General features: G+C 41.3%; 1 protein-coding gene across 1 annotated transcript in view; it reads right to left on the bottom strand.

The window, feature by feature from the left end:
- The window catches only part of PTPN5 (protein tyrosine phosphatase non-receptor type 5), an 89878-nt gene extending 62605 nt beyond the window's left edge, over nt 1-27273 (bottom strand). The window contains 2 exon segments of the mRNA XM_065065226.1: nt 26747-26957; nt 26959-27273. Coding sequence (XP_064921298.1) covers nt 26747-26957; nt 26959-27258 — 511 coding nt within the window. The 5' untranslated portion in view covers nt 27259-27273.
- Between the last annotated feature and the right edge of the window lie 410 nt (nt 27274-27683).

Here is a 27683-nt window from a genome sequence, read left to right as displayed (position 1 = left end):
ACCATTTCCTGAGTCTTCACTCAATTTACTATCATTGATACTTCCTAATTTTCCTTGCCTCTTGTACAAAAAGCAGTCTGTTCAGCCACCTCAGACTGAGGCCTTTTCAGGCTACCTTTTCAAGCAAGCACGCCTGCCAGAGGCAGCCTATGTAGACTTTCTTTCACGGTACTTACCAGTCTTCCACATGCAGACACTACTATGTTAACATGAAGGCAAGGGCATGACCTTCAGCTCACATTCAGCTGGAAAGCTCTACCACAAGTTTTTTTGTTGGAACTATTCCACTTTGATGCCACATGGTAAATGACCATCAATCTTTTCTTTCTCCTCTCCTACATCAGGTTTTCCCAGGCAAAGCTTTTCTGCAAGGCACAACTACCCACGCCTTATTCTGCTCTAAAAACAAAACTGTTTGAAAAACTTCCCTTTGTATTGCCCACGTACAAAGAGTAAGCCAGAATCACTGCCAAATTAAAGATCTTTTAGATGAACAACCTGCAGACTGCGCATCAACACGTGATATTTTGGCCAAGGAGAATTCAATGGAGATGAAGAGAAGCAAATAAAGAGGGGAACACTTCTCTTTGGGCAGTGTCAAAACCTAAGTGAAAACAAAATGGGAAGAAGTGAAGTCCCATACAAACCAGGAGAAATAAAAAAAAAAAGGGGGGGGGGGGCCTGTAAAAAAAGTGCATTATTCTTACCAGAACCATTCACACATTTCCTCCCAAAGCAGCCATATTGGTAGAGAGGAAATAGGAACTGAAACATGAAAGCCTTGTGAATATAATCACTATGCAAAAGAATCACATAGTGGACTTATAGCACATATATATATATATTTTTAATTTTATTTTTTAAACTACACAGTTAAAAATAGGAGGTGTGAGTGGTTTCTATGTTGGTGGATGGATCAAATTCACTTATGGTTTAACTCCATACTTTTCACTACATTTTACCCCAAATTTCACTGCAGGGATAAATTTGATAAACACTGTAAAGTGATTTCTGAATTCATTGTTTTGTATAACTCTCAGAATTGCATTTACATCTTGCTTTGAAATTAATATAGTGTATAACCATAACAATCAGACAACATACAATATAATGTTTTTACTTATGCTAAATTATCAAGAGTAAGTGTTTTGAGGCAAAAAGTGCATGTTTGCCATTTACTGCATATTTGTACATGTCTTAATATAATGAAGCACACCTACACAGCACTTCAATATAAAAGTAAATAATACAGATGTTCTATGGCCTAGGCTTAACACTAGCCTCAAAGGATCTAGACAAGACCACATAACACAGAGGCTGTAAAGAACAGTAGCATGACACTCTGCGCACATCCTTTTTGCCATCAAATGAGTGGCAAGCATTGACTGTCAGCTGGTCAAAGCTGATCACTTATAGCTAACCTGTAAAGGGAATGTGAACACCCAGGAGATATATCTGTAGGTTACCTGAAGTTTCTTAGGATCTCATGTAAGTAATAAAAGGTAACAGTGCATAAAGGGCTTTTCAGAAGCAAAGCATATAGCAGGTGAAATGAACCCATTCACCTTACAGCTTGTTCACATAAAGAACATGTTTTTATCCTCCAAATACTCCCTAATAAAGGCTTTCAGCACCCTCTTTCCATAAGCTTGGCCTCCTTCACAGTGAGTAGATTCCAAACGCACACCCGCATCAGCGGAACTGGTTTCTGTACTGCAAAAACAACCAGACTGCAACAGTCTGTAAGGCATCCATACCTGCAAGATGGTATGAAAGGCTGGTTCAGTGCAGCATTAAGACATATTTAGCCTGTAACCAGAAGGTAAATAGATCACCATCCTAATCGATAAAAAGAAATAAAGTTTATCTGCACCAGATGCATGACTGAAATTCCAAACTTCAGTAGCTCTAAGAGGTCAATTGATCAGAGAGGAAACACTTCCTAGTAAGAGACAGAATATGCTTAGACCCAAGTCCAGAATGACTTGAAAACAAATGACTAAACAACACTAATTTACTTACTGCTTACCACAAAATAAATTAAAAAAAAACGTTTGAGACAGCTATGGACTGGATTTAAAAGGAGTTTTTAGGTGACAAAGGTTCAAACCTTTGTGTTTCCTTAGAAATCCTAGTTAAAACAAGCTTCATAGACATCAGGTAGGTAATGGAGGTAAAATGGACTCCTTGCATGATTCAAGAACCACAGCTAGATTAAAAGACAGAGTCCAATACAAGAAGATCTAGGAAAAAGTACCTTCCACGCCAACTGGGCTCTGCAAAACACTTACAACCTGCAATGAATTTTTGTTTCTTTTTTTTTTTGTTCCTTGTTTCTTTCATTCTCCAAGATTAGGACAAGTTCTGAAAGAATGTGTGGCTGTATTTTTCACCTGTACTGAAGTGACAGGATGATATATCTGGTCTTCCCTGCCTCACTTACGACCTGATATGAAATCAGTTCTTTCAGTCACATTGTAGTTCAGTTACAATGTCTGCTCCAGGACAGATGGTCCTCTTGGGTTACCATTTACATCCTTTATGCATGAGAATCCTTAAAAAAAGGTGAAAATTCTAAGTTTTAATACTATCAGATGTCAAAAAACTTTGCTTGAAAATATATTCTAAAAGACCATGATGTGATGTCCACCCAAGCCACCGGTATCAAGCCACTGGTCTGTAGGGTGGGGGAAGCACGGAAAGGAGATGAAGCATATTCCTGTGCTGTTATTGATCCACTTGCTTTTCCTTATGCCTGCATAAAGGAACAGGGATCCAAAAGGTATGTACCATACAGTCTTTTAGTATTTAAGGAAAAGGGGAGATCCATAAGCTAACCTCCCTTAGGAAACATCTGCTCTACATGGAAAAAGGCTTCAGCTGAAATCATAAAGGCCAATTTCATTAAAATCTCAGAGACTGCTTAAAGAGGCCCTTTACTACTTGTGAAGGACTGCTGAATGTGTCATATCTACCCCACAGCAGGGCTAACCAAATACATAATATGGAGACAGGCAGTCTATCATTGCCTCAGAGACTGCGTCCAATACAGCCACTCAGCCAAAGCAGAGCAAAAGCATGGAGAGGGTCATGCACGCATCTAGAAAGAAATTCACCTCTAACAAACTGCAAGGACTTTTTCTTTCTTTACACATTCTGCTAATGGAGGGGTCAGAGGTGTATTCTTTGTCCAGATAATACCATGTTCTACCTCCAAGGCTTATATGATTTGTTGTCTATTGCTAAAGCACCTCACATTAAGAGCATCAGGCCAGTCTCATCCAAAGCCCAGAGAAACCAATGCAACTCTCTTTATTGATGCCAGCACTTTATTGTCACAAACCCAATCAAGAAGTCTGCTGAAGAACAAGAGTATAAAGGGCTAAATCCTGAAAGTACCCCCTTCTACAGAGGTCCTGTTGAAATCACAAAGAATTGACTTAACCAGAACATGATCTTTCCAGTTTTTAAGAGGCTAATAAATCAAAGACCATCTAGATACTCAGACTTCAGCACTGGCACTGGGACATGATGTCACTACTGCATGAAGATAAGCACACCTGCATGTTAAAAGAAAAACATACTTAAAAGTAAATCACATTCTTAGAAGACAGCAAGATACAATAAGACAGCATCCAGGTAAAAGCAAGTCAGCAGAGTCATACGTGAAGCACTCAGAAAGAAGAAAAAAATCACCTCAACCAATGCAGCACATTTTAGCATTAAGCAATCTTCTGCTACCCAGGACAAGAGACTATTGAGTCAAGGGATGAAACTTGCTATAAAGGCCTGGATAAATGCTGTGTATCTCACTTGTAATACAAACATAGTATAGAGGAACTACATAGGTCCAAGAATAAGAAATACTGTCTGTGTACACAGTGTGTGTCAAAACATAATCCAAAAGTTATTCTTAAAACCAGAAAAATCAGGCATAAAGCATACAGATGGTATTTATACTTTTATAGCCACTCAAAAACACCTCTCCCTCCCTCGCAGGAAAAAATGACAACCAATTATTTTCAGCTAGATGTTTTTATTAAGTTTGTTTTCTGATGTGTTTTCTTAAGTCTAAGCTCAAACCCAGAAAAGATGTCTTGCCAGTAAGTCCCAAGGGGAATCAGCCTTCTTTTACAGAGTAAAAAAACAACTAACAATACCATAAAAAGATGATGCTGATAGTTCCGAGTCCGCCACCAGCACCCCCATTGCTCCACTGAAATTTCTGGCGATGACATAATCAGCAGCTCTGTGCAACCGTTCCCGAGAAACAGGCTTCGCAAGGCACTCATTCCACTGCAGCAGCATGTCCCTGAGGTGCAGAACCAAAAACAAACCTGGATTTCATAAGTGATTGCTACTGGAAAAAAGGAATTGGTGCCTCTTGAATCACAACTGAAGGCCAAACTATAACCCCAAATTACACCAAGCGCTCTAATAAAAGATGCTACGGCTATCTGTGCAGCTCTCCTTATCTGTTACCTTGTCTTGACACGAAGGTCTCTGGTACCTGAACAGGTTACCCCAGTATATAAAGTTATTACTTCTGTTTAAGTGGAAGTGTAGTTGATGCTAGATGGTCTCAGTCCAATGCAAACAGAAGACAACATTACTAAATTCAAGCCAGGAAGTGCTTACAGAAGCAGCCCACAAATGGGTACACATAGTTACTGTGGCTCAGCTGATAGATTGTATCTTGATCACACATCTTAGTTTTTAACAGAAAGCTCTTTGCAATGACAGCCCCAAATGCTGTTCTTTGACCTTCCTAAGTGCCTGCAGTTCACCACAATATTCAAATGCTGGTATAAAAGTGTTCTCTTTACACACACAACTGTGCAAGGAACTTGCTATCATGACATTTCCAGAGAGGCCAAATGAATAAGAACTAATGCTGAAGCTGTAGGGACAAAACCTGGATCTCTAGGTCCTTGTAGCTTCTACACAGAATTACCTCTTCCTAAGCTACATGCAACTGTGGCAGTCTGCATTCAGTACAGATGCCCTGTCAGACTCCATAATTAATCCCTTTCTCTACACTGCCTATCAATTCAAGCATTTCTCCTCTGCCTCCCCTTTCCCCCATCATGTAACTTAGGGACAAGTGTCACTTTAAACTGTTGAAGGAATTAAGACCATCTATTGCCTAACATGCCCCATCTTTCTGTCTCTGCATGTAAACGATCAGAAGAATATACCTACTAAAGGACTGACAGTTAGGAATCACTCCTGTCTCTGAAAATGGACACCGTTTTATTCTCAATCACCTTACAAATTACAGTTCTTACCAATGCAAAACTGATGTGAAAAAAATATTCAGAGTTGATAGCATTTTACATCTATTTTACATTACAGAAGAAACATGCTGCCATGTGCCCATGACTACGAGGAAAACCTTGAAAGCAAAGCAGTTTTACAGGAAGCTAGTCACCTTAAACAATAAAGGCAACGCAACTGCATAACCTTGTTTTTAGAACTGTTGCATGTCCTTCGTTATACTGACATGAGCAGCTAAAACCAGACACAGGAACACTTGCTCATGTGCATAAGTCCCAGCAAAATCAGGCTTTGAGTTAAGAGAAGATTTCAGCACATCATTTTGCTCTGTATGAAGCCTCTAGAGGATGTGTCACAGAGGACTGATAAGCAAGTTCAAAACCTCTGGTACCAATACTAAGCAGCACATTCAGACTACTTCATTGGAGCAAGTGTGACTTTATCTTGTGCTCTGTATGAGCAACATTCCATGTTTTTAAGCTACCAGGTTAATTTTTGCTGAAAATGCTGGCATAATCTGCCCAGATGCAAGCAAAAATCGTGTACACAGTTATCTGGATAAATACTGTAGCACTGACAGAGCAGCAAAGCAGGTTAATGTGCAAAAGCATCATCACAGAACTGTAACACAAGTCCAGAGGTTGGAACGCAAAATTATAAGATGTTTTATTACTGTTCACTTTTTCCCTGTTCTGGAAGGACACAGAATCTATTTCAAAGAACATGTAATTCAGTCAATTTGTAGTAATGTTACTTTATAAGATGTTCCCTCGCTCTACGTACAACCCCAAGTCAGACAAAGTATTTGCCTGAAAAGGGACTATACAGAGCCACACACTGTCCAAACTTTTGTCCTTATATTCCCTTTTCTCCATCTTAAGAATGGACCTACCTGAAGACAGAGCCAAGTCTCCTGAGACAGAGGAACAGAAACATGTTATTAAAATAGAGTGTGTACATAAGTGGTTTCTGCCTTGGGATTTGAAAATCAAGTTTAATTAACCAGCTGAGTGGAAAGCACAGTTTATATAATGCAGGCTACCTGTGGACCCTGACTCCAGTCGTTCCACACAACACAACTTAACTGCTAGTCCACCTAATAGCAATTTCTGCTGGTAAAAAAAAAAAAAAGAAAAAAAGTAACTGGGATGAAGGATCTAGATGCCAACTTTCACACAGATCAAGAAGAAACAAGTGTTTAAAATAGACGAAATAGCACCCAATCCTTATTACACAGGCTACTAAATGGTTCTCTGAGGGAAATACAGCTTCATTGCTTCTTGAAGTCTTAGAAATTAAATTGTCATCAAATAGAAAGTTATTCAATGCTAAAAGGATTTTGACAGTTTATGCCACTATCAATGAAAGAGAGTCCTGGAAAGAGCTGAAAACTTCTCTCTACCTGTACTTCAGAAGTCTGCTTTCTGAAATATTGTATGCTTATGAGACAAGCTAGTGAAAAGTGTGATAAACTTGGAAAAATTTTACCTCTGGGAACAACATAGGTCTGTCCATTGAATACCTGATCATCTGGTTGTCAGGCCACAGAGCTGTAACTGGTTGGTTTGTGATTTCATCTTTGGTTCCCAGTGCCTTCATTTTTTAAGATTCAGCTCAAGAGACTGTCTCCCATTCTATTTTTGCAGAGTTAGCTCAGTGGGTCCTTAATACTTCTCAAGGAATTTAAATGAGACTACCATTTAAAAAACTAACACTTAAGGTTAGCTTCATGTTGCATTTAAGATGATCTGATCTTACACTGCTGGAGAGAGGGGTTTGTTTCATCCTGTTAACTCTCCTCTATTTCATCATACCCATCTATCTTATCCATGCAGCAACAAGGCTGCTGCTTCAGCTTGCAGAACTGATGGAAAACTAATTAATTTTGGGGGTGGATTAGTCATCATTGGAGGAGTGAAAAGGGGACTATTTTCAGTGGAAGGTCACTGCTAGATTAAATGCAAAGTTGAACTGCACGCTGTTTACAGGGATTCATGGAACTTCCCTGAGTGTTCCGCTCAGTAGTATCTGCATCTATATTTCAAAACTATGGCTAAGCAAGTATCAAATGGAATCCAGCTCCTTTGTTACCACATGCTAATTTTTGTCAAAACCTCATACCAATTTTTTCAAAGAAAGAAAGACTAAACTTCAACCAGGGCAGTTAAATACAAAACTTTCCAACAGCATCCTCACTGGAAAAACAAAAGGGTTTTTCCAGCCATTAAAAAAAGGTAAACTCAGATGATTACATATGATATGCAGGGCTATCCTAGTGAACATTTATAGCAATTACTTGAAATTCTGATATCACTCACAACAGATACATCAGCTGGTAGTTTTAAAAACTTGATCGTATATTAAAAACTATGACCAACATTGTTTTCTGTGCATAGAGATAAACATCCTGCTTGAAGATCTGATCTCCTATTTAAAAACAAAACCAAACATTAAGAATAAAAAGCACTCAGTATGGTTCAGAGACACATATGTGGCTGCATTGCATATTCCCTGCCTACACTGACAGTGTGGGAGCTCTGTTAGTCATCTAATGCGCATATTTGCTTGGCACAATGCCATTACTTTCTTATGCAGGCAAGAAAGATGATCACCAATTTATTGTATTCTTACATCTTCCTTGCATGCTCATCAGTCAGTATCATCAGGCCTTCTCAATTGAAACTACAAGCTGTTAGGGGACAGACCTGTTCCAAGTGAAGCCCAAGGACTGGGAGGTTGTTAAGCTTGTCTGTAAAGACAAGGGTGCCATTTTAGATTCATGCTGCTTACACACAATTTTTAGTGAGACCTAACAAAATGTTTATTTTATGAATAAGGGCCTTTTATTGAACAGAAGCCTAATTTGGTTCTGCTTTCAATCCCAACAAAGATCTGTTTACTATCTTCAAGGGCATGAGAGGTTCTCAGTTGGCTTGCTTTAACTGTCCTCCTCTGCCTCCATTCTGGAGGATGCTGAAGCAGAATCTGAATTCAGTTTTCAAGTAAGGCTTTCATAAGAACTCCTTGCCCAGACTACAGCAGAATCACATGGAAACCATTCTTCTGGCATCCCAATTTCATGTAAACCATACAAAACACATACAAGAAAGGTGTGCCTTTTTAGTGTAATGTTGAGGATGAAATCTGAAGAGGGAGGCAGAATTTCCAGGCACCTCAATGTTGTCAGACCTTGAAGGAGTGACTCTGGTAATTTCCCTGCTCAGTGGCCTAGGATGCTGCAAATTAGTATTCTACCATGAGATACTTCACGGTACAATCTGCTTTGTATAGAATTAACAAAGCACAAATTGAAGTGGTTTCTGACACACAAGGGAAGAAGTGTTTTGAGGGGAGGCAGCTCATGCTGTTTCTTAGATATCTCAGTGGTGAACTCAACACTGACCACTGTATTTATGTCAAGGAGAAGACTCACACTGCCCTGCTCTGCTGCAGATAACTGGTAAGGCCAGCCTTCAAGGGCAGTCTGGGACTGCTTTGTAGGACCCTCTTCTAACCTCTTCCTCATAAAGTGTCTTAGGCAATACAGGCTGCCATGTCTCTGCTGGTTTTGTCCCAGATGTACACAAGTTTGGATTCCTGAGGACTGCAGTGCTCCAGTGTAATGTCTGCTGACTGTGCTCAGTGTCTTCGTATCTAGTTGAAGGGAACAACTTTTGACAAGCAGGAGTTCAGAACAGGTAAGATCTGGTCTGATCTAGTGGAGCTCTTCTTTCTTTAAATTCTATGATGGTAAGACAGAAGAAATATGTGGGAAGCATCCATAATAATCAACAATCTCAACTTAATTAGCAATTAATTTAGTGAGTTACTGAAGTCTAGCAAAGAGAAATTCTGAGAGATTTTGGTCACAGTTACCCTGATGTAAATCTAGATTAACTCCTAGAGAGAACATCAATCTCCATGACAGCTATTTCAGATTTACACCCAGCTACTCTGAATTTGTACACTTGTTTTCAGAGCCTTGTGGGGGATCTGTCTCAACACAAATCAGTTCTGCTCTCCTGCAGACTCTGCAAGGTACACAAAGTTACATTTCTGTAAAAATCTAACCTCAGTGAAATGGGGAAATTGAATTCTCTGCTCTGATGAAGCCTAAGCCTCCCACATAACAGAAAAAAAAACCCACTACAGAGCCAGCCACTACTAGTGGTCACAATTTCCTCCTCAGCTCTGTCTTCACACAGTAAGGATAATTCCCTCTCACTGGATGTCATGAAGCCTAACAGCAAGCATCAAAATTACTACATTCTTCTGCCTAGGATTCTTACAAGTATTAAAAATACCAGATCCACAGAGTTCTGAAACCAGTCTCACAATCCTACAAAAATCCACATAAGTCTTTCAAGGTCATCTTTCTAAGAGGCTAAAGAGGGGATAAACACATTCTGGTCATTAGCACCCCTCTGTGTGATACACACTGCAGCTGAATCAAAGAAATTTGATATGAAAAAGGAGTTCTTGTCCTAACACACAGCGCTTTCCTCTTCTACCAGTTCTACTCAGTTCTGCATCCCTACTGCTGCACGGCCATCACTTCCCCCTTCTTTTACCCCTTAAGCTTACAGCTGGATTAAAATAATATAAAGTCCCCTTCCACCCACATGAATCTCAATCCAAATCATACAGCACTGCTCATGAAATTCTAAGTTGATTGAGGTAAGGAAACAATTATATGCTTCTGGGTGAGCCACAGTATAGGTCATAAGTAACAAAGAGCAGAAAAAGATCACAGGCAACATTCAAATGCAAGTGCTGTGATTCTGAATTCAACATATGTCCAGAGAGCTTGTTAAATGGTTAGTGGAAACATCATGGAGAGATATGTAGAGCCACTTTTGCTAAATGGCTTACATTCGCATTAAAAACTTGCATCAAACTCATCTACATAGGGATTTTCTAAGGCAAACTATAAACCTCCCCATTCCAGCCTAACTTCAAAAGAATCGTACACATTCCTACCCCCATCCACTGACAATTATGCTCACGCTGCAGACCTTAACTCCCACACCTAGTTATATCCTTTGCAGGAACTGGCTACCTGAAGGAGCCCAGGATCTGCCTGCTATTTCTTTGTTTCATGCTGTAAGTGTGGTTGATAGGGTCACTTAAGATAATCCAGCAAGCTCAGAGCACAGTCTTCATGTATTCATAAGGATGCTGCAGAGCTTGATTTCATTTGGGAATATTTTTTTCTGCATTCGTGCAATATTGCACTGAAGACTGTTTTGGCATTAAATATTAATATTAGTGTGGATTCATGATCTCTCACCATTGAGTCTCCCATCAAAACAGTCTGATCAGCTATGAGCAAGTATCATACGAGCAAAGCATATGGCACGAGTAAAGGTAGCCAAAATTTTCATGGTTCCTAGCATTTCTAGTGTTCGAACAGTATAAGCCAAGTACATCTACAAGTCAGTCAACTCACAGTAGAACAGACAGAAGAACACATTATCACTAAATAAGTTTTTGTCTTCAGTAGTATTCTATTTTTTTTTAATCAATTATTTTCACGGTTAATGCTAGATTGGGGGCATTGGCGGGGATAATTTGAAACTATAACATCACTTGAAAAAGGACAGTCATTTTAGAGAAGCATTTTAAAGGACACCTTAATTCATTTACTCTCACTCTTTTCTTTCTTTCTTTTTTTTTTTTTTTAAAGATAAACAGCCAGGTTTTTACCAGAAAGATCGAAAGATTAATTCTCACTTAAGCATTTAAATGAAGTGGCTGGAAAGTATTTGGCAACAAACAACTTGAAAACAAAATGGTAAGTTTTAGGGTGGTAAACTTTCAAAGGTAGTATATAATAGCTAAATAAATGCTGATCTTTATGAAAGATGACATTTCAGCTAAACAATTCTACACAAAATAATTTCTTCTACATGGGTCACTTTCGATCTTATAATTAGACCTCCCCAACACTATTAAACTGTTACAAACTTGTCTACAGATACAAGTTATGTCATAGTACGGTAGGATGAGTATTTTAAAAATAGCTATTCCAGAATTATTATGTCCATACATCAAGTTGTTTAGAAGGTTATTGCACAGTGATGTTATAGGGATAACCTGTACGTAGTAGAGTGTACTGTAGCATCCCACAAACCAAAACAATTCAACATTTTTCTGAGATGAAGCAAAATAATCTAGCCTTCAGATGCACCAAGAACTAAGTAAATCCCACAGCACCTCCGATCTCAACCTCCATAAAATTACTAGACAGAAATAAAGCCAGAATTACACATAAGTCTCAGGAGCCTTTCTGAGCTTAACTGAGGTTCACCAACAGCTGAGACAGGAGTTCAACTGGTTACCGAGTATGAGTATCTTGCTTCATTTCCAGAAGACTAACTGGACACAAAGCAATCTGGTTTTGTACTAATTCTCCCAGATCTCCCCAGCTGACTCATCCTTTTGCCTAAAGTACAGTAGAAGGGTGAAACAGGTTGGTTTTTTTTTTACCAGAGATGAAAGTAAAATAAAGTAAAACAGAATCTGACATTATCAGAATTGCTTTTTATAGTAGCAAGAGATAGACCTAAAAAAAAAAAAAAAAAAAAAAAAAAAATCAGTTTGCAGACTGCCATTACATATCCAGGAAGCTAATCCACCAAAGAGCATACTGCACCCTAGAGAGTCCTTAATTAATAGTGTCACATTTGCAATAGGCTAGTTAAGGCTGTGTCAGCATTTTTTTATAAATCCTAATTATATGCTAGCAAAACAATGCTGAAACTTACTGAAACATGATATACAGGGTTCCAGTCCAGGAAGACAAACTCTGGTAGGGAGGTGGGAAAGAAGTGTTAGTACCAGGGTAGATTGGATTTTATGTTTTAATTTGAAAACTAAAAAAAAAAAAGAAAAAGAAAAAAAAAAAAGGCTAAATAAACCCACCAAGAAAACAACAAAACACCCCAACATAAAAAAAAACAAACAAAAAAACCCCAACAAACAAAACACATAGAATCATTGCAACTTCCAAAAGCAGAGAACATTTTGGCAGGCATCTAAGGCCAAATCCTGGAGGTGGTAAATCCCTGTGACTTTAATCTCAGTGGGATGCATGGGTGGTTAGCACACCCCCAAAGAATGAGGGATTACCAGTGTCTAAGTACTCGTTTTTCTCAACGGGTGCTAAAGCACATAGCTGTTTCTGGGGTCTGGAACACAGTCCCTCTGCATTTGTTCTGTTATTCTTCATTCAGTGAGCTTGATCCTGCTTCAGTCCCAGGGCTGATGATGTCTACTGCCCAGGGTCAGGAAGACAAGTATCAGAAACCTCCAAACATGATGAAATATACGGTATATATGTGGTGTATTTCACAGAATCTTGGCATCGTTTCTTTGATAACAAAATACACAGTATCAAATTTGGAGCTCCTACAGCTTTCAACTCCATCAGCTGGAGCAGAGTGCATGCCTCTGACTTCAAATTCTTGGAAATGGATTGCAGTGGTGGACAGGCAAAGCAGCATTAGACAGTATTAAAAGTGTGGACAGAGCAGACAAAGGCACTTCATGATCACCCAAATCTGCAGTAAGTGGTGTCATTCCTAAAGTAAGGCCAGTAAGGTCAAGATAAAGCCAGTAAGTGGTTTTAGTACCAAATGGAGGCCCATATGCTGACTGCTTCCATCCTTCATTGCCCTGAGGTTGAGGCACCAGTGCCCCTAAATGTCCTGTGATACCCCACTACTCTGTATTCTGCAATATTTCTGCTACCTTCCCAGAGGTGCACCTTCAGGGTGTCTCAGGCCTTGGCTGCAGCCAGGTCTGCCCCATTTGCGAACCTCAGCCAACTGGCAGCGGGGCACTGGAGGATCTCCCACAAAGCATTGTGGCTCTGTGTCCAAATGAGAGCAAAATGGTAACAGGATCCCCAGGGCCATGCCTCAGTCTCTGCTGCTTGGGCTCTGTCAGCTCAGCTTTGATTACTACCCCCTCAAAGTATCTACCCATTGAAAAAACAGTATGTGTCTTCTGAAGTCCAATTCTGGCTCAAAAGGCAATGGCAGTCTGTTATGGCTTTTCTTAGAGAGGAAGCTGGATATAGTAACTCAGGTCCTAGGTCAGGACTCAGGAGCTGCCTACCACATGATATAAGACTTCCCACATTAAGACAGTGCTGTCTTAATTTTACTTAATTGTATTAAGTATTTGGACACTACAAGTTACAAAATGGCCATATATATACATGTACACGAAACATATACTCAGGTTTGAAAAGCTTATCCATTCACAACATTAAAACCCTCCAAGTCAACAATCAAGACACTGATCCCGACTAGCAATTACTGATTAGAAATCATAGTGTAACTTAGAACCTTGCTTTTCACACACTGTTGTCTCCCCAGTGAGTGCCCCTCCTGGACGATTTCTCCCTTTCTGCAAACAGTATAAGTCTATTAGCATGGTAAGTCAATCTTAAGAAGGATTTGATCAGAGAGCAGACAATGCTCTAGAAACAGAACAGTTTTCTGGTTTCTACCATTGTACCAATGGCAACTTCCTATTCATTTAACAGCTGCCTTCTCCTGTTAAATTGCCCTGTTGATCTCAGGGTGCCACATATCACTGAAGGGAGCAGAACTTGTTATCCCAAAAGGATGAACACAGCACCTCAAACCATCAGTGTATCACTACTATATCCATTTAACCTATCGCTGCCACAGCCTTAAAAATTAATGAGTTCTCCAGGGAATATACAGACAAAATGCTCAAAGCAAAGGAAGTTGCTGCCAATACCATTTTCCTCTCCCTAGATACCACTTCAAGTCAAAGGAGAATAGCAGATTTTACTACCCAGCAGAGCATCAAGATCCTTTCACACAGAAAAAAAATACCTATGCTTGTGTGGATGGGCCTCGAAATTTCACAACCTGTAAGCCATCCCCACTTAGTTTGATCTTGTTCTGTCCACCACCTGGGGGATTTCTGCCATGAAGTTCAACATGAAGAGGAATTAAGCTTCATTTTGGAGTAACTTCTGACGTTATCTGGGTCCAAGTTTTGTGATGATACTAAACCTCGCATAAAAATAATGACCTGCATACAACTAAAAGGATTGCTTAGTTTCTCCAGCTCTAGCACTGACTTGATGTATCGCTTTTGCTTTCCTGTACAGCTGTTAACAACACACCCACAGACATGATACGGCATATACAGAGAAACACAGGTCAGACAAGTTATTTATGTAAGGTCCGTTCTTTAAGGAACTCTCACACAAAGAGGAACCTCAGCAGATGGGGCTCTGCTTCTGCTGCATATTCCTCAAAGATGAACACCTGACAGGTGTACAAGGGATAGGAACAATTGCTCTCTCATCCTTTCCAGCCCTTGTTTTTTGTGGCATCACTGCACACACAAGATACAAAAGAGAAAGAGCTGCTTTTGCCTTCCAATCCTTTTGCTTCCCCAAAATCACTCCCCACGTCAACCAGTGTCACTGAGAAACAATGTGCCAGAAAAAGGTTTAGAAATCTTCACACAAAATGGGTTAAGCATTCAGAATAATCATCAACTGACAGCTCCAAAATGACACCATAAGAGATTAGCACAGCAGATCAGCTTTAAAATTTACACTGACCTAAGGTCTGAGATCAGTTCCTTAACAATATGATCTCAGATTTCTGCTCATCTCTATCTCTGGTAACTTATGAAGCAACAGCTCCTAAAATCATGAAGCAACTGAAAAAGAAAGCTGGCAACCACAAGCATGTAGACACAATCCTTAAGTTCAATATTTCAAGAAATGGCCTAGAAGCAGCTACATTGATTAATATGGCATTTTCCAGGACCAATACTGGTTTCAAGATGGCACTTCCAAATCCCCACTGTGTTCTCAGAATCAGAGAGCATGATGTCCACAGCAATCACTAGCAAAAGAGGAACAAAAACTAGAAGCAAATTATTATTTTATGTACAATGTAGTGGTGACCATCAGCTCATTTCAATCCACGATAAAGTCCCTTACAAACAAGGCATTATATGTGTGCATGTCCCCTATTACTGACAGGGAATTCTCAACAGTCAGTCCATTACCAGCTACTAACATTCTAGGCTAATAGCCCGTAATAAACTTGATCCCAAGGGTACTGAATGTCATGAAAGCAAAGTTAACCACCAACACTCCTCAAAATGCTTTTTGTCCAAATCTAAATAAGATCTAGAAGTTACTACTGCTGTTACTGGTATATAAGGCTCTAGAAGACTGTTATCAACCTGTGAAAAACTGCCACTAACTCTCAAAACTTATTGGAAATCCTTATCCCTTCCAAATGCACCGAATACCTTGCTTAAGGACAAACACACAACAAATTGTAACAAAAGGACTAAAGAAATCACAACAATGCAGTATCTATCCTAACCTACCTCACAGTATTTCCTCCATTCAAAAAGATAAAAATAGATTCATTTTTTCCCCAAAAAAATCATGTTAGTTGCCACAACAGCTACTGTGTTAAAGCAACCATGGTAAATATTAGTGGGAATAAAGTATAAAAAAATATTTTAAGCAGCGACATGCAATAATTTCTAGATAATCTCTCTGGTTCTAGCTACTTATATATCATCTTTAATTATCTGGGGTTTGTTCATCTGCAGGTCATCACATATTGAACCCCTTTGATTTACTTCAGCTAACATGGGTAATTAGTTCTCCAGAGGTTTGGAACTTCTCATTATCACTCATTTTTTTGCCTCAGCTACTTGTTTCTGCTGAAGCACTCAGTTGCCACTAATTTTATGCTAAACAGAGACTTCTCCCAGCTAAGTTGTTCACTGGATTTACAGGCAACTTGCTGCATGCTGTGTCTTCAGAAATTATGAACGTAGGCGATTCTATAGCTTCCAGGGAAAAGCTGCTTCTTTCATACTTTGACAACATCAAACAGAAGCTGCTAATCTGAGAGGATGTAGTGGACAAAGAGGGCAGTTTGCACTTCCTTGCTCTGAAGCCTTTGTGGCAGAAGGTTACTCAGCTCTTTGTGAGAGAAAGAGAGAGAAATACATAGATAGAGGAGATGACACTTGGGCTAGAGAGGTGACAGACACAGATGGAAAGGATGAGAGCCATGTGCAGAGCAGCAGACTGGTACAGGCTGAAAAAATGAAGGAAAAAAAAAGCTTGTAGACCCAGATAGGAAATGTTATATTCTGAACTGGAATAAACATCCAGTTTCAAGGACAGTAAATCATCTTAGAGATCTGCTCTCAATTTCTACTTCTCTTCAGTATCAACAACCAAGGGAGTAAGTGGTATGCCTTAATAAAGCAAATTCTAAACTTACAGCAGACACTATTTCAGCTAGCTTTGGACTGCCTTCTCTTCCCAGTGTAATCAGCAATCTCATAGGCACAACTTTACAAATCCCAGGCCTCCAGATAAATGCCAGTAGGTTCTGACAGAACACAGTAAAGCCAGAGACACTGACAGCAGGACCTGACTTCAAGCAAGCTCGCCAAGCACAAGAGAATCTTTTCCTAAATCCTGAGTACCCAGATAATCGTCTCCTCTGTCCAAACACAAAAACCAGCACCACGCTTGAATCAGTGTCTTACCACTGGCACAATTTTTTGGGTTAAATAAAACCTGTATGAAACATTAAAGTCATGCGCAGGACTAACACAAAGCAGCAGCTCTCAGTTTAATCCAATGCAAACTAATATATTGTAATCTAATCCACTCAGGGATAACAGACTGAAAACTGATGGTCTGAGCTGCACAGAATACACTGCAGATAAAAGATATTGTTGCTTAATTGCTGGTTCTCTCATTACTTAGTATCACTACAAAACTTCATAGCACTGAGCCTCCATTCGTGATCTGCTGCCCACTGGCACCATGCAGAACGGCGGCAAATGGCCAAGACTATATTCAGTAGTAAGATCTACAGTGTTTCGAATCAGGAGTTTGAGGGGTTAGGGTGCCAGAGAATGCATATGAAATTCAAAGGGACAATGTTTTTCCCTAAAAAATTCAGGACACACACTGTTGTACACAATGCTTAAAGCGCAAAAGAGATACAAGTAAAAAACAAATGGCACTGCCTACTTTGGGGAGAAAATGCATAATTAAGAATCTAGAGAGGTTAAAAAAACATACATAGCATGAAGAATGTTACATATGCTTGCAGGAATTTACCACTAAGAACAGAGCACTTAAGGGTCTGAAAACATGGCTTAAGACATGGGCTAAAATGGGCTAAAATACACACAGCACTTGGGCAGTCATGTCCTTACGTATGTCATTGCAAGTCAGGCATCATGTAAGTATGTGAGAAGTCTCCCTCTAATTTGAAAGAGAATGTTAACTATTTTAATTATGTGGCCATTCTAAATAGGCTCTGAAGTGCAGAAACACTTAGCAGCAGAAAAAAAAATAGCCATTACATGCCTTTTAGTCACAGGATTTTTTACAATAATTCACAAAGCTCCCAGCAGCTTCATAACAAAACAGTCACATCTGCAGTTTCACAGAAATGATCACGTCTGTGCCAATGTTTCATCTTACAAATGTTTGCAGGCTCTGATTTCCTTGTTTAGAAGAGGACTGAAACAAGCCAATTAGTTAAATTATTCCACCTCTCTGGCTTGCTATTCTCAAACTTAAGGAGCAAACACTTCAGTCAGTGTAATGGAATGGTGGCAGTGATCTGTACTGGCAAGGGAGGCCTTGCTCCTAAAGGAGACAGCTACAGCCAAGCCCCAGGCTGGTAATATGCACTGTTACTGAGAGTGAAAATGAGGGAACAGATGCTGTTGGAGTACCAAATGGAAGATGTTCTGGAAAAGAAAATAAACAAATCTAGCCATACTCAACAAGTCAAGGTACAGGATGGAAGCAGCAAGTCTCTGTTCCTAAAACAGGCTCCACAGAACCATCAGAAAAAAAAGGTAATGCCTCATAAATAAAATGGGTTTGCTTTCCCAGAATCTCTGGGCGATGCTAGAAAAAAAAAAAAAAAAAAATATTCAGCATGTTTTATTTACCTGTATTAAAAAAAAAAACAAAAACAAAAAACAAAACACCACACACACACACAAAAACACCAACAAACAAACAAAAAAACCCAACCAAAACTAGGCAAGTGCAATTCAGTGAACTGGCAGTAAATTCAAAAGTAGTATCATATACCCAGGACAATGCTTTAAATAACATCTCTGGCAAAACAAGTACTCACTTAAGAGACTCTGAATCAAGATGCCTAGCTTGCTTGTAAGTGTCCTGACTAAATGGTATGACTTAAATCTAGCAAGAGTAGAGAAAAATGAAACCTCAAGCCCATAAGGACTGCCACTAGCACACCTGCAATAGTCTGCTTTGCTTATTATTTTATGGAAGTATACAGAGAGTCATAGAATCTCCTAAGTTGGAAGGGACCCACAAGGATCATCGAGTCCAAGACACCGCTATGAGACACAAAATTTCATTACTGATTAAGAAACACATGGAACACATCCAGGGTGATCCAGCTGCCTGCCTCCTGAGTAGGTATCTACCCAACAGCAGAATTGTAAGAGTAGGTCTCCAAGAGTGGCTGTATGGAAAAGCTGGTGCTCGAGTGTTGTCACCACAGCTGCACATGACAACTGTCAACCTACAACCCATATACTGCTGGTGACAACCCAGTTTTCAAAGACCAGCTGGGATCAGTGAGCAGGTTCAATGGATTGTTTTGCTTCCCGGTACTTTTCTCAAGCAAAGAAGAAGCGTCTCAACTCCTGTCCCCATCCCCTTATCAATCACTTACAATTGTCATCTATAAGCGAAGTAAAGCTGTGGTCCTGGCAAGCTGATAACAGGCAGGAATAAGGTTACAAAGAACAACTGAAATTAGGTAAGAATCTGCCTGCCAGGAAAAAAAAAAAAAAAAAGAAAAGAAAAGAAAAGAAAAAAAGGCTAGTTACTGTTGGTTTAGCCCACCTCAGCTTTTGGAATCCTGCCTTCCAAAGGATCCAAAGCCTGTTATACTCCAATGGAGCCCTCCCTTACCTCACACCCATATAATATTCACCTTTACCTAAAAAAGTCTGCAAAGCTGTTGGTTGCTGAAGATCTCCTGCCATTGGAGCAGTGGGAAGAGAAAAAAGGTAGTAATTGGAATGACCTGCTTTTACAGACTGCAATTCATCTATTATGAAAATAGTTATTATTTATAGCACCTGAGAGATACAGCTCAGAACAAATACCTTCAGCATGCAAAATTGTGAGCTTTTTTCAGTAGTTTTGATTATTAAATGATATCTGAAAAAACTCTCTGCATCTTTGCAAAATGCTACCATTTGTATTTCCTAACAAACTCTAAGATACCATTAGAGGCTCATGATATCACCGGTGATACAAACAGAATGTGTTCACCCACTGAAGAGGAGTAGCAACTCCCTGCAGGGAAAAAGGACACGTTTGTCTCTCAGGGTAGAAACCATAAGGATTGCCACTTTCTGGGGTATGGAATTAGGGAAAAAGTGAGATACAGCCTCATTTTGAAAGTGAGGTACACATTTGTTCAAATGAATTCATCATCTAAGCTGCCCCTGCTAAGAGGTGAAATCAGCAGAGAATTAAACTATACATTACACAGTAACATAAATAGTATTCTGTAGTTTCAATGATGAATGAAGGTAGGCACAAACTTAATATTAGTAAATACAAATGGTCCTATAGACTTTAATTGAGCCTTTAAGGATGGGAAATTTTCAAGTTTCTGCATCTAAGAACATCAGAAACAATACAGGTACATTATGAAAATAAAACCAACCCAAAGGAAGTATAGATGAAATAATGGAAGGTAACCAAAACATTCCAAATTCTATTTCCTCAATAAAAAAAATGCTTTCTAAAGGACTTTTAATTTAAATTTTAGTTCAATGACAATTTTAGAATATTTTTAAACTCATGGGCTAATACTGAACTTTTTGCAATACTTCTTTTGTCTCCCATTTGCAATGATTTAATAGTCTGATATTGTCCTACAATTCAAGTACTCCACTGTCAAATACTTAGGAGCTTGACAGGAAAAACATAAATTACAACTCCTGTAGTACAAAAAAGAAAATCTAAAATACTTACTGATTTTTACCCAAATCCTTATAATTAATTTCCTTTCTCTCTTTTTTTAAAGGGTAATTTCCTTCAAGCATCTCTTTTGTTGCTTTGCATGCATCAACAGCTCCCACTGTCCCATGTCTACTCCTTTGCCATTCATTTTGAACAATTTTATACTTTAGTGACTTAAGTTTAAAGATTAGTGCTATTCTTACACCAATTTTCAACACCTAATTTGTAATGACACGTAACACAAGTTATCTTTACCTGTACTCCTTGCATGTGAGGACAGAGTACACATATCCAGACACACAGAGCTCACAGGATCTAGGGAGATTGTGATTTCTAGGTATAATTCTGATTTCAGTAAACATGCATTTCAAGAAGTAACAAATGTCACAGAGTCACTTCTCTGCCGCACTAGTAGTACAAGATGCATCGTTACCTGAATAAACAGCTACAACTGTAAATAGAAAGTATTACCCTAAACAGAAGTATTCTGTTCACTATACAGATACAGACCAAACAAGGGAGTGGACTTCTAAAAGGACATTTAACCTTAACTTCTCACATTGGGCCTACAGGTTAAAACACAGATTTTTACCAAAGCGCATGTACTTTGAAGATCTTAGTGCTTTTGTTACACTTCAGCTTCATTGTTATTGGGCTCATTTTGTCGTTTATTCTCCTTTAGGTTTAGATGCGATTTCAACAACTTCTGCAATAGTAATTTATATCCAAGAGTCTGTCTACACAAGGGTACCTACCAGAATAGCCATTTTGAATATTTAGAGATATACACTTCCATGTTCACAGTCTGCTTCTGTAAGAGGTGTACATGTGAGGAAAATAAGGTTGGTGCAATTGCGTTAGCAAATTTCCATATGTAAATTAGTTTTCCATTTCCCAGTGAAATACATCAACCTCCTGCATCTCTCAGGGTCAGAAAGAAATGAATGAAAGAATTTGATCACCGACTACTTATAAATAGAAATATACTTTGCAAGACTGTTTTCTCACAAGAACTGTGCAATGAAGGCAAAAGGAAATGGAAGATGGAGTTAAGATTCTTCCACCTTTTGAAATGAAAAAAATCTAAGTCCACTGACTTGTCCACTAAAATATCCACTAATATTGATCCCACCTCGAGCAATTATCAATCTTATATCTGCCAATGATAGTGTTATTTTTGTATTCAACATTGGACTTATAACCGTGTAATGTATTTCAGGCACAATGTACAGTGCTAGTGTCTCAGCCTCCTGACCTGTAACCTGTTTCCTACTGATAGGACCATGTACTGAAACAAAGGTCTCAGTGATAAAACAGACTTTGCAAGGGTCTTCGCAAAGACATCATTCACATGAAATATTTTGCACATTTCACGGCATCAGTGATTTCATGATCTTTGTCAACTGCAGATACCAAACAGACTTCTGCAAACGAACCAACAACTTTGGAACATGCAGCTTTCGAAACTCAGACTCCTTTGGAGCCAGTAGTTTCAGTCATGCTGTAAAGCTTACAGCATCCATTTCCTAGATTTCCTAGCAGTGCTAGAAACAAAGTAATTCAGAAATTATGGGTGCAGATCTCAGGTTCGCTAGGGTAAATAAAATTACTTCTTTTAATGTAGAGGGATTAAATTCACACTCACATGTAGAGAAATGCTAGTTGCTCCACGGTCAGTATAACTTAATAGAAACAAATGCCATCTACACAGGTCCCAAAAGCAGACTACAGCCCACTGAAGTTTCTTCAGCACAATAACTTCTTGTAAAGTCAAGGACACCTAGTCCTCCTTAAGACTTACAGTTTCAGACTAGACTACGATGCCATCTTACGCTGTCAGTGTCTGCCAACAACTCTGGAATTCTATCCTCCATCAGCTTCTTTAAGGAACATTCTTATCTTGCACAAAACTGCTGTCTTCAGAGTCCTGGGACCTCATCAGCACTTCTAATGAAACATGATCTGTGGACAAACAAGCAGTAGAACAATTCTAGCAATACATGAATTACAGCATTTGAATAACTTAAAAAAGCAGCGTAATTATGACTAGCCATGTCATAGCTTATGCAGTTTAATGAAGTGGTGTAGGCACACAGACATCAGTTTGGATAGTGACATGTCAGCTGCATATGTGACAGTGGGCAAAATTAGCGAGTAGACTCTGCATACTGCAGCTATTAGTAACTTTTCACTGAAGCATTCAAAATGTGTCTGAACCTCTGGCACATCCAGAAGTACCAAATTTGCACACACAGGATTATGAAGATAGGTATCATCCTAAACAAATTCATACATATGAAAGATATCACATGCAGTTGTCACTCTTCCTAGCACTCATTGCTATTTGAACCCAGCATCACATATTCAATTCTTTTAGAAAAGATGGTCTAAATGGCTTTATTATACTGCGGTGATCAACAAGGATAGTCTGAAGGTGTTTATCTGGCGATATATAAGTGGGATCACAATCTTCCTGTATCTTAACCAAGTTGTTTGTGCCTGAAGGGTGAGTTTGTGTCAAAAACAAGAGCTCGCATTAACACCTGCAGTTGTTTGCACTGCTATAAAAATGCAGGTTGCACTGTCTAGCTGTTATACCCATAAGCACAGTAGTAAAACACAGAATAAAACTAGTTATGATAAGGAATCACAAAGAAAAAAAATAAACTTCTTTTTTTTTAAATGCTAGAACTCTGCCTCTTAAAAGTATGAAATAGTCTGGGCAGCTACCTTTGACCTTAAGCAAGGGTCAGGCTGTTACCTTCTGCTACACCAGCCTCTTAGAGCTGCAAACAGGGATTTGAGCCACACTGAAACAAGTTACGAGACACTGCTCCTGCCCCAAACAAGTTAGTAGTCAGGTTACATGCAGCAGATCACTAAGCAAGGCAGGGCTAAGAGGAAAAAAGAACATACAGAACCACTTACTATAATTCTAGCTGGTCACAAATCAGGAGTCTTACAATACAGGAGCTGAAATCTGACTTCTAACATGCAAATTAGTACCATACTAGCTCTTTAAAATGTTGCTCAAAACCACAGGTCAGGTTGGTTCCATATCAGTAACGGATGAGTCTGTAAAGACCCAAAAAAAGAACTACTGTGCCTGAGCTCCACAGTGAGATGATAAACCCTGTCACCTTCCAGACACACACAAGACCCCCGCCCTTCTTGAATATCATAGCTCGCTCACTATGCCGTAGCACACATTCATATAGCATACACATAGCCAGCATCTCTTCTGGCCTTATTCTGCTAGAGATGCTTTAGTACAAATGAGCTCTTCAGTTCTTAACTTTCATGTTTTGTTTGCAGGGAGTCTCAAATATCCTCTAAAGTAGAAACACTTTCTATCTGAAAACTAAAAATAAACTCTTTATAGCGTCAGCTTAAACCAAGAATCCACGTGCTATCATAGGCTGAATCTTGAGTGCCAGTCACACTTTGCTGTGGTCTACACAGAATAAGAAGCAAACCAAAACAACTGTGATAGCAAAATTTGCAGCGATTTTAGTGAAGATGGGGTTCTGTAACGCAGCTTTCAGAAAGCTATAATGCACTAAGCCTACAGGGTTCTAGTCTCCACTGCTTCTTCCGCCTTTTGACTCAATGTTCCACAGGACAGAGTGATCTGGTCAAGCAACCAACACCACCTAGGAAAACTCCCTGACAATTGTGAGGTAGAGCCAAGTGAGTGGAATTCTTTAACATAGTCTGTTAGGCATTTTATTCTGGAAACAGAAATTTCCTAATTTGTACATTAACTTCACTCCTTCTGTTGAACAAACTTAACTTCCTTACCTCATCTCTTCTGTTGAGAAGTCCAAAACAGAGTTAAATGGCTGATCTTTTTAGGCAGAGGCAGAACGTCAGTACAGTTTGTTTGTTTTTTTTTTTCCTTGTGCTGCAAATCAGTGTAATTGCTGCAGCAACATCTGCCTTTCCAGATACTGAGAAAGCAGATACTGGAAAGCATCCTGCCACATAATGGAATTTTGAGATCCAGAAAACAAAATAAATGCTTGTAAATAACTTTTCTTCCCTCTCTCCTCCACCCCTTTTCTTTTTAAGCATAAAGCGCATAACAGAAAACAGCTCTTCCATTTCAAACCAGTTTAGGTACTTAAAAGTTGAATGTGTTTAATTGCTTTTCTGCTTTGTACCTTATCGATATAAAAAGATGCATGCTATAATCACTCAGACTTGCATTCTTGTTGGTGTTCTACCATTTATCACACTAAATTGTTACTAAATTGATGGTCTTGCTATTTAAAGGCTCTTGTTCTAGTTTCACATGCATGACATCCAGTTGGCAACTCTGCAGTGGAGCGACAAACATTTTAAAGCTTAACCCTTGAACCACAACAATAACAGTAAGTGAGAAGTAAAAATAGATAAATAACCCAAACAAACAACAAAACACTACAAAGAAAAATGCCCAGTCAATTATAACAAAATTAATTACACAAGGTAACACGATGTGCTTACCTTCCTGCACGTATCTACTGAAAACATTGAGACTCATATACAAATGTAAAATAAGAGTTCTGGTGTCCATTTGATTCACATTCAAGTCAACATGCTAAATTTTCTCTCAATGGGCACATACCAAGCCCTGAACTATCTCTGGCTTCAGATATACAACCCTAATTCAAACGCATCAATGAAAACATTAGCAACAGCATTGCCCTGTGGTACTCCAAAGGAACAAATTGGAAAACAAGTATAGGGCAAGTGGAGAGAAAAATCTGGACTTGAGATATTCCATACAATACAATTCAGCACTCTGTGACGTACCACACAACTTCATTTCGTTTGAGTCTGTAATTTCTTGCTCTAATGCAAGCACAGAGTCTGATTCTCAGCTGTAAATCTTTGCCAAGTAGGTGACAGCCTAAATTTGCCAATTATGTGTATCCAAACCTCAGAAAGTTTGTCAATAAGGCTGTAATACAAAGGCTTAACTTACTAAATTTGTTTTTCCTTTCCAAATATAAGATCACAGTCTTACTAAATCATAATTGCATAACAAGCTAATCATGTGTAAAGTTTTAAAAAATCCTGTTAATTGCAAATAAGCTTACAGGGCACATGTGAAGCCTCTTCTGCCCATAACTCCACCAAAATCCAGCTGCACACAGGTCTCCAGCTTCCCAACACTATTACCTACAACGCCAACTATCCTGTTCTCAGCACTGCCATCTAGCAGAAAGTGGCAGCGTACCACGGGCTGTCTGTCACATCAGCTCAAAGGCAGCAATATTCCCGGAAAGCATCGCAAAGCTGTTGCTGCTGCTAAAATTTTAACTGCAGCCAGTAGTTAACTACCGACTACGCCAGTCTGAACGCAGCCTCCCCCAAGCCTCCCGGTCCTTCCCGAGCGAGATCCGCTAAGCGCATACACCAGCGTCTGCTTCGCTTATCTTGGCATGTTCTTTGGCGGGGGAAAACGGGGAAAATTCATATCGCGACCACCCAACCTTGCGCACGCCGGCACCACGCCCCGGGCCCGGCTGAGGGAGGGCGGGGAGCGGAGCGGGCGCCCCGGGGGCGTTATCGGTGCCGGCGGAGCCGGGCTGCCGGCCGCCCTCAGCGCTGCTCGCAGGTTCACGGGCAGCTGCGTGGAGCCCGGGAGAGCGGGCACGCACCGCCGGCTGCTCCCCCCTCCCCAGCCCGCCCCTACGCGCATCGGCCAGGCCCATACGGCTTGCCCACCTTCGAGCACCGTCCTTCCCTAGGGGACTGGGCAGCTGCTGTTGCATCTCTCCCCGTGCAGTGGGATGAGATGAGAAGCGGTTGCAGGAAAAGCCAACCAAGAGACCTGCCCGCCGCCCCCGCCTCCGGCCGAAGGCGCAGCCGCCCCCCACAGCCCCGGGAGCGGCCACCGCAGCACGGCACAGCCTTACCTCCCCTCACTGGCTCCGGGGATCTGCCGCCGCTGTCTACCGTGCCCGCCCCCACCTGCGCCGTCCCTCCCAGCCTCGCACTCAGGTGCGGAGGAAGCACAAAGCAGAGCCGCCCGCTGCGGCGCGGAAAAGCGCGGCGGGGGGCAGCGGGCCCTCACAAGCCGCGCCTCTCCCCTGCCGAGCCCCCAGCCCTGCTGCGCACTGCACCGGTGCTCCCGCCGCCGGTAGCCGCCCGCGCCGCTCCCCGCCGCCCAGCGCCCTGCCCGCCTCAGCCCGCTGAGGGGCGCGCGCCGGCCGCCCCCCCGCAACCGTTACGACAGTTAAAACCGTTACAACTTGCCCCCATGCCTCTCCTCAAAACCTTCTCACTCCAGCCCCTGTGGTGCGGTTGGTACCGGGACTAGGAAGCGCCCCTTAGCCTCAGGAAGTTCGCCAGCCTCGGGGCGACCTGAGGAGGACGCACTGCCCCACGTACCCCGCTCCATTGACACACACACCGGGCGCCCCCCGGAGAGCGGCAGGGGCAGGCAGCCCCCTCCGCCGGCGCGTCGCCCACGCAGTCCCCGGCAGACACGTACACGAAGATCGCCACAGCGCCCTGCCTCCTCTGCGCCGGAGGCACAGACCCGTCCGCTCGGCACTCCCGCCAGACAGAGCGGCCGCCGTTCCCCCCTGCCCCCCCGCAAGTCGCCGCTGAGTAGGTGTGTGCGGAGGGGAGACAGGTGATGAACGGGCAGGAGAGGAGCCGGCCGGCCCCCCTGCTTCCTCCCGAGGCGGGAAGGTCTCCGCAGATGCCCCCGGGAAGGGCTGCGAGGCTGACAGCGACAACAGCCGCCCCCTCCCCTCAGAAAGCTGTTCTCCCTCCTTCTCCTTCGCTCGCCTTCTTTGCAGCTCGGCCGCTTGACTGACAGGGAGCCTTCCAGCGGCCGCCCACGCGCGCTCCCGTTTCCCCTGAGTCGGAGAGAGAGATGGCGAAGGAGAGAGCATGAATGAAACATCCAGGCAGCGGGCGGGAGCGCCCGGCGGCGCCCGGAGAGCGGCCGGCCCTGGCCCGCGGGAGAGCCGGAGCCGCCGCTGCCGCAGGGAGGCCCCAGGGGGCAGCCGGGCTCCCCCCAGTAGGCCCTGGAGGGTAGGACGGCGTGCTGTGGTATCCCTGCGGCCCGGCCTCCATGCCACCAGCCTCCCCTGGGAGTTTCAGATCCCTGAGCTAGGGGAGCCTACAGCTGCAGACTGTCAACTCTTTCCCGCCACCCCCAGTCTGCTCGGAGGGGGTGGAAAGGCCATTTCAAAATGCAGCGAACCCTCAGGGGTTTGTTCCTGCCATTTGGCCCCCAAATTCCTGGGGCCATATCTGAACAGTGGCTAAAGCACATTTGCTTAGTGCAAATGTTTTAGCTAGTGTGACTCTGTGA

The sequence above is a fragment of the Columba livia genome, chromosome 5, assembly GCF_036013475.1.
Source record: "Columba livia isolate bColLiv1 breed racing homer chromosome 5, bColLiv1.pat.W.v2, whole genome shotgun sequence".
NCBI classification, from domain to species: Eukaryota; Metazoa; Chordata; class Aves; order Columbiformes; family Columbidae; genus Columba; species Columba livia.
This window is presented reverse-complemented; position numbering and strand designations above follow the sequence as displayed.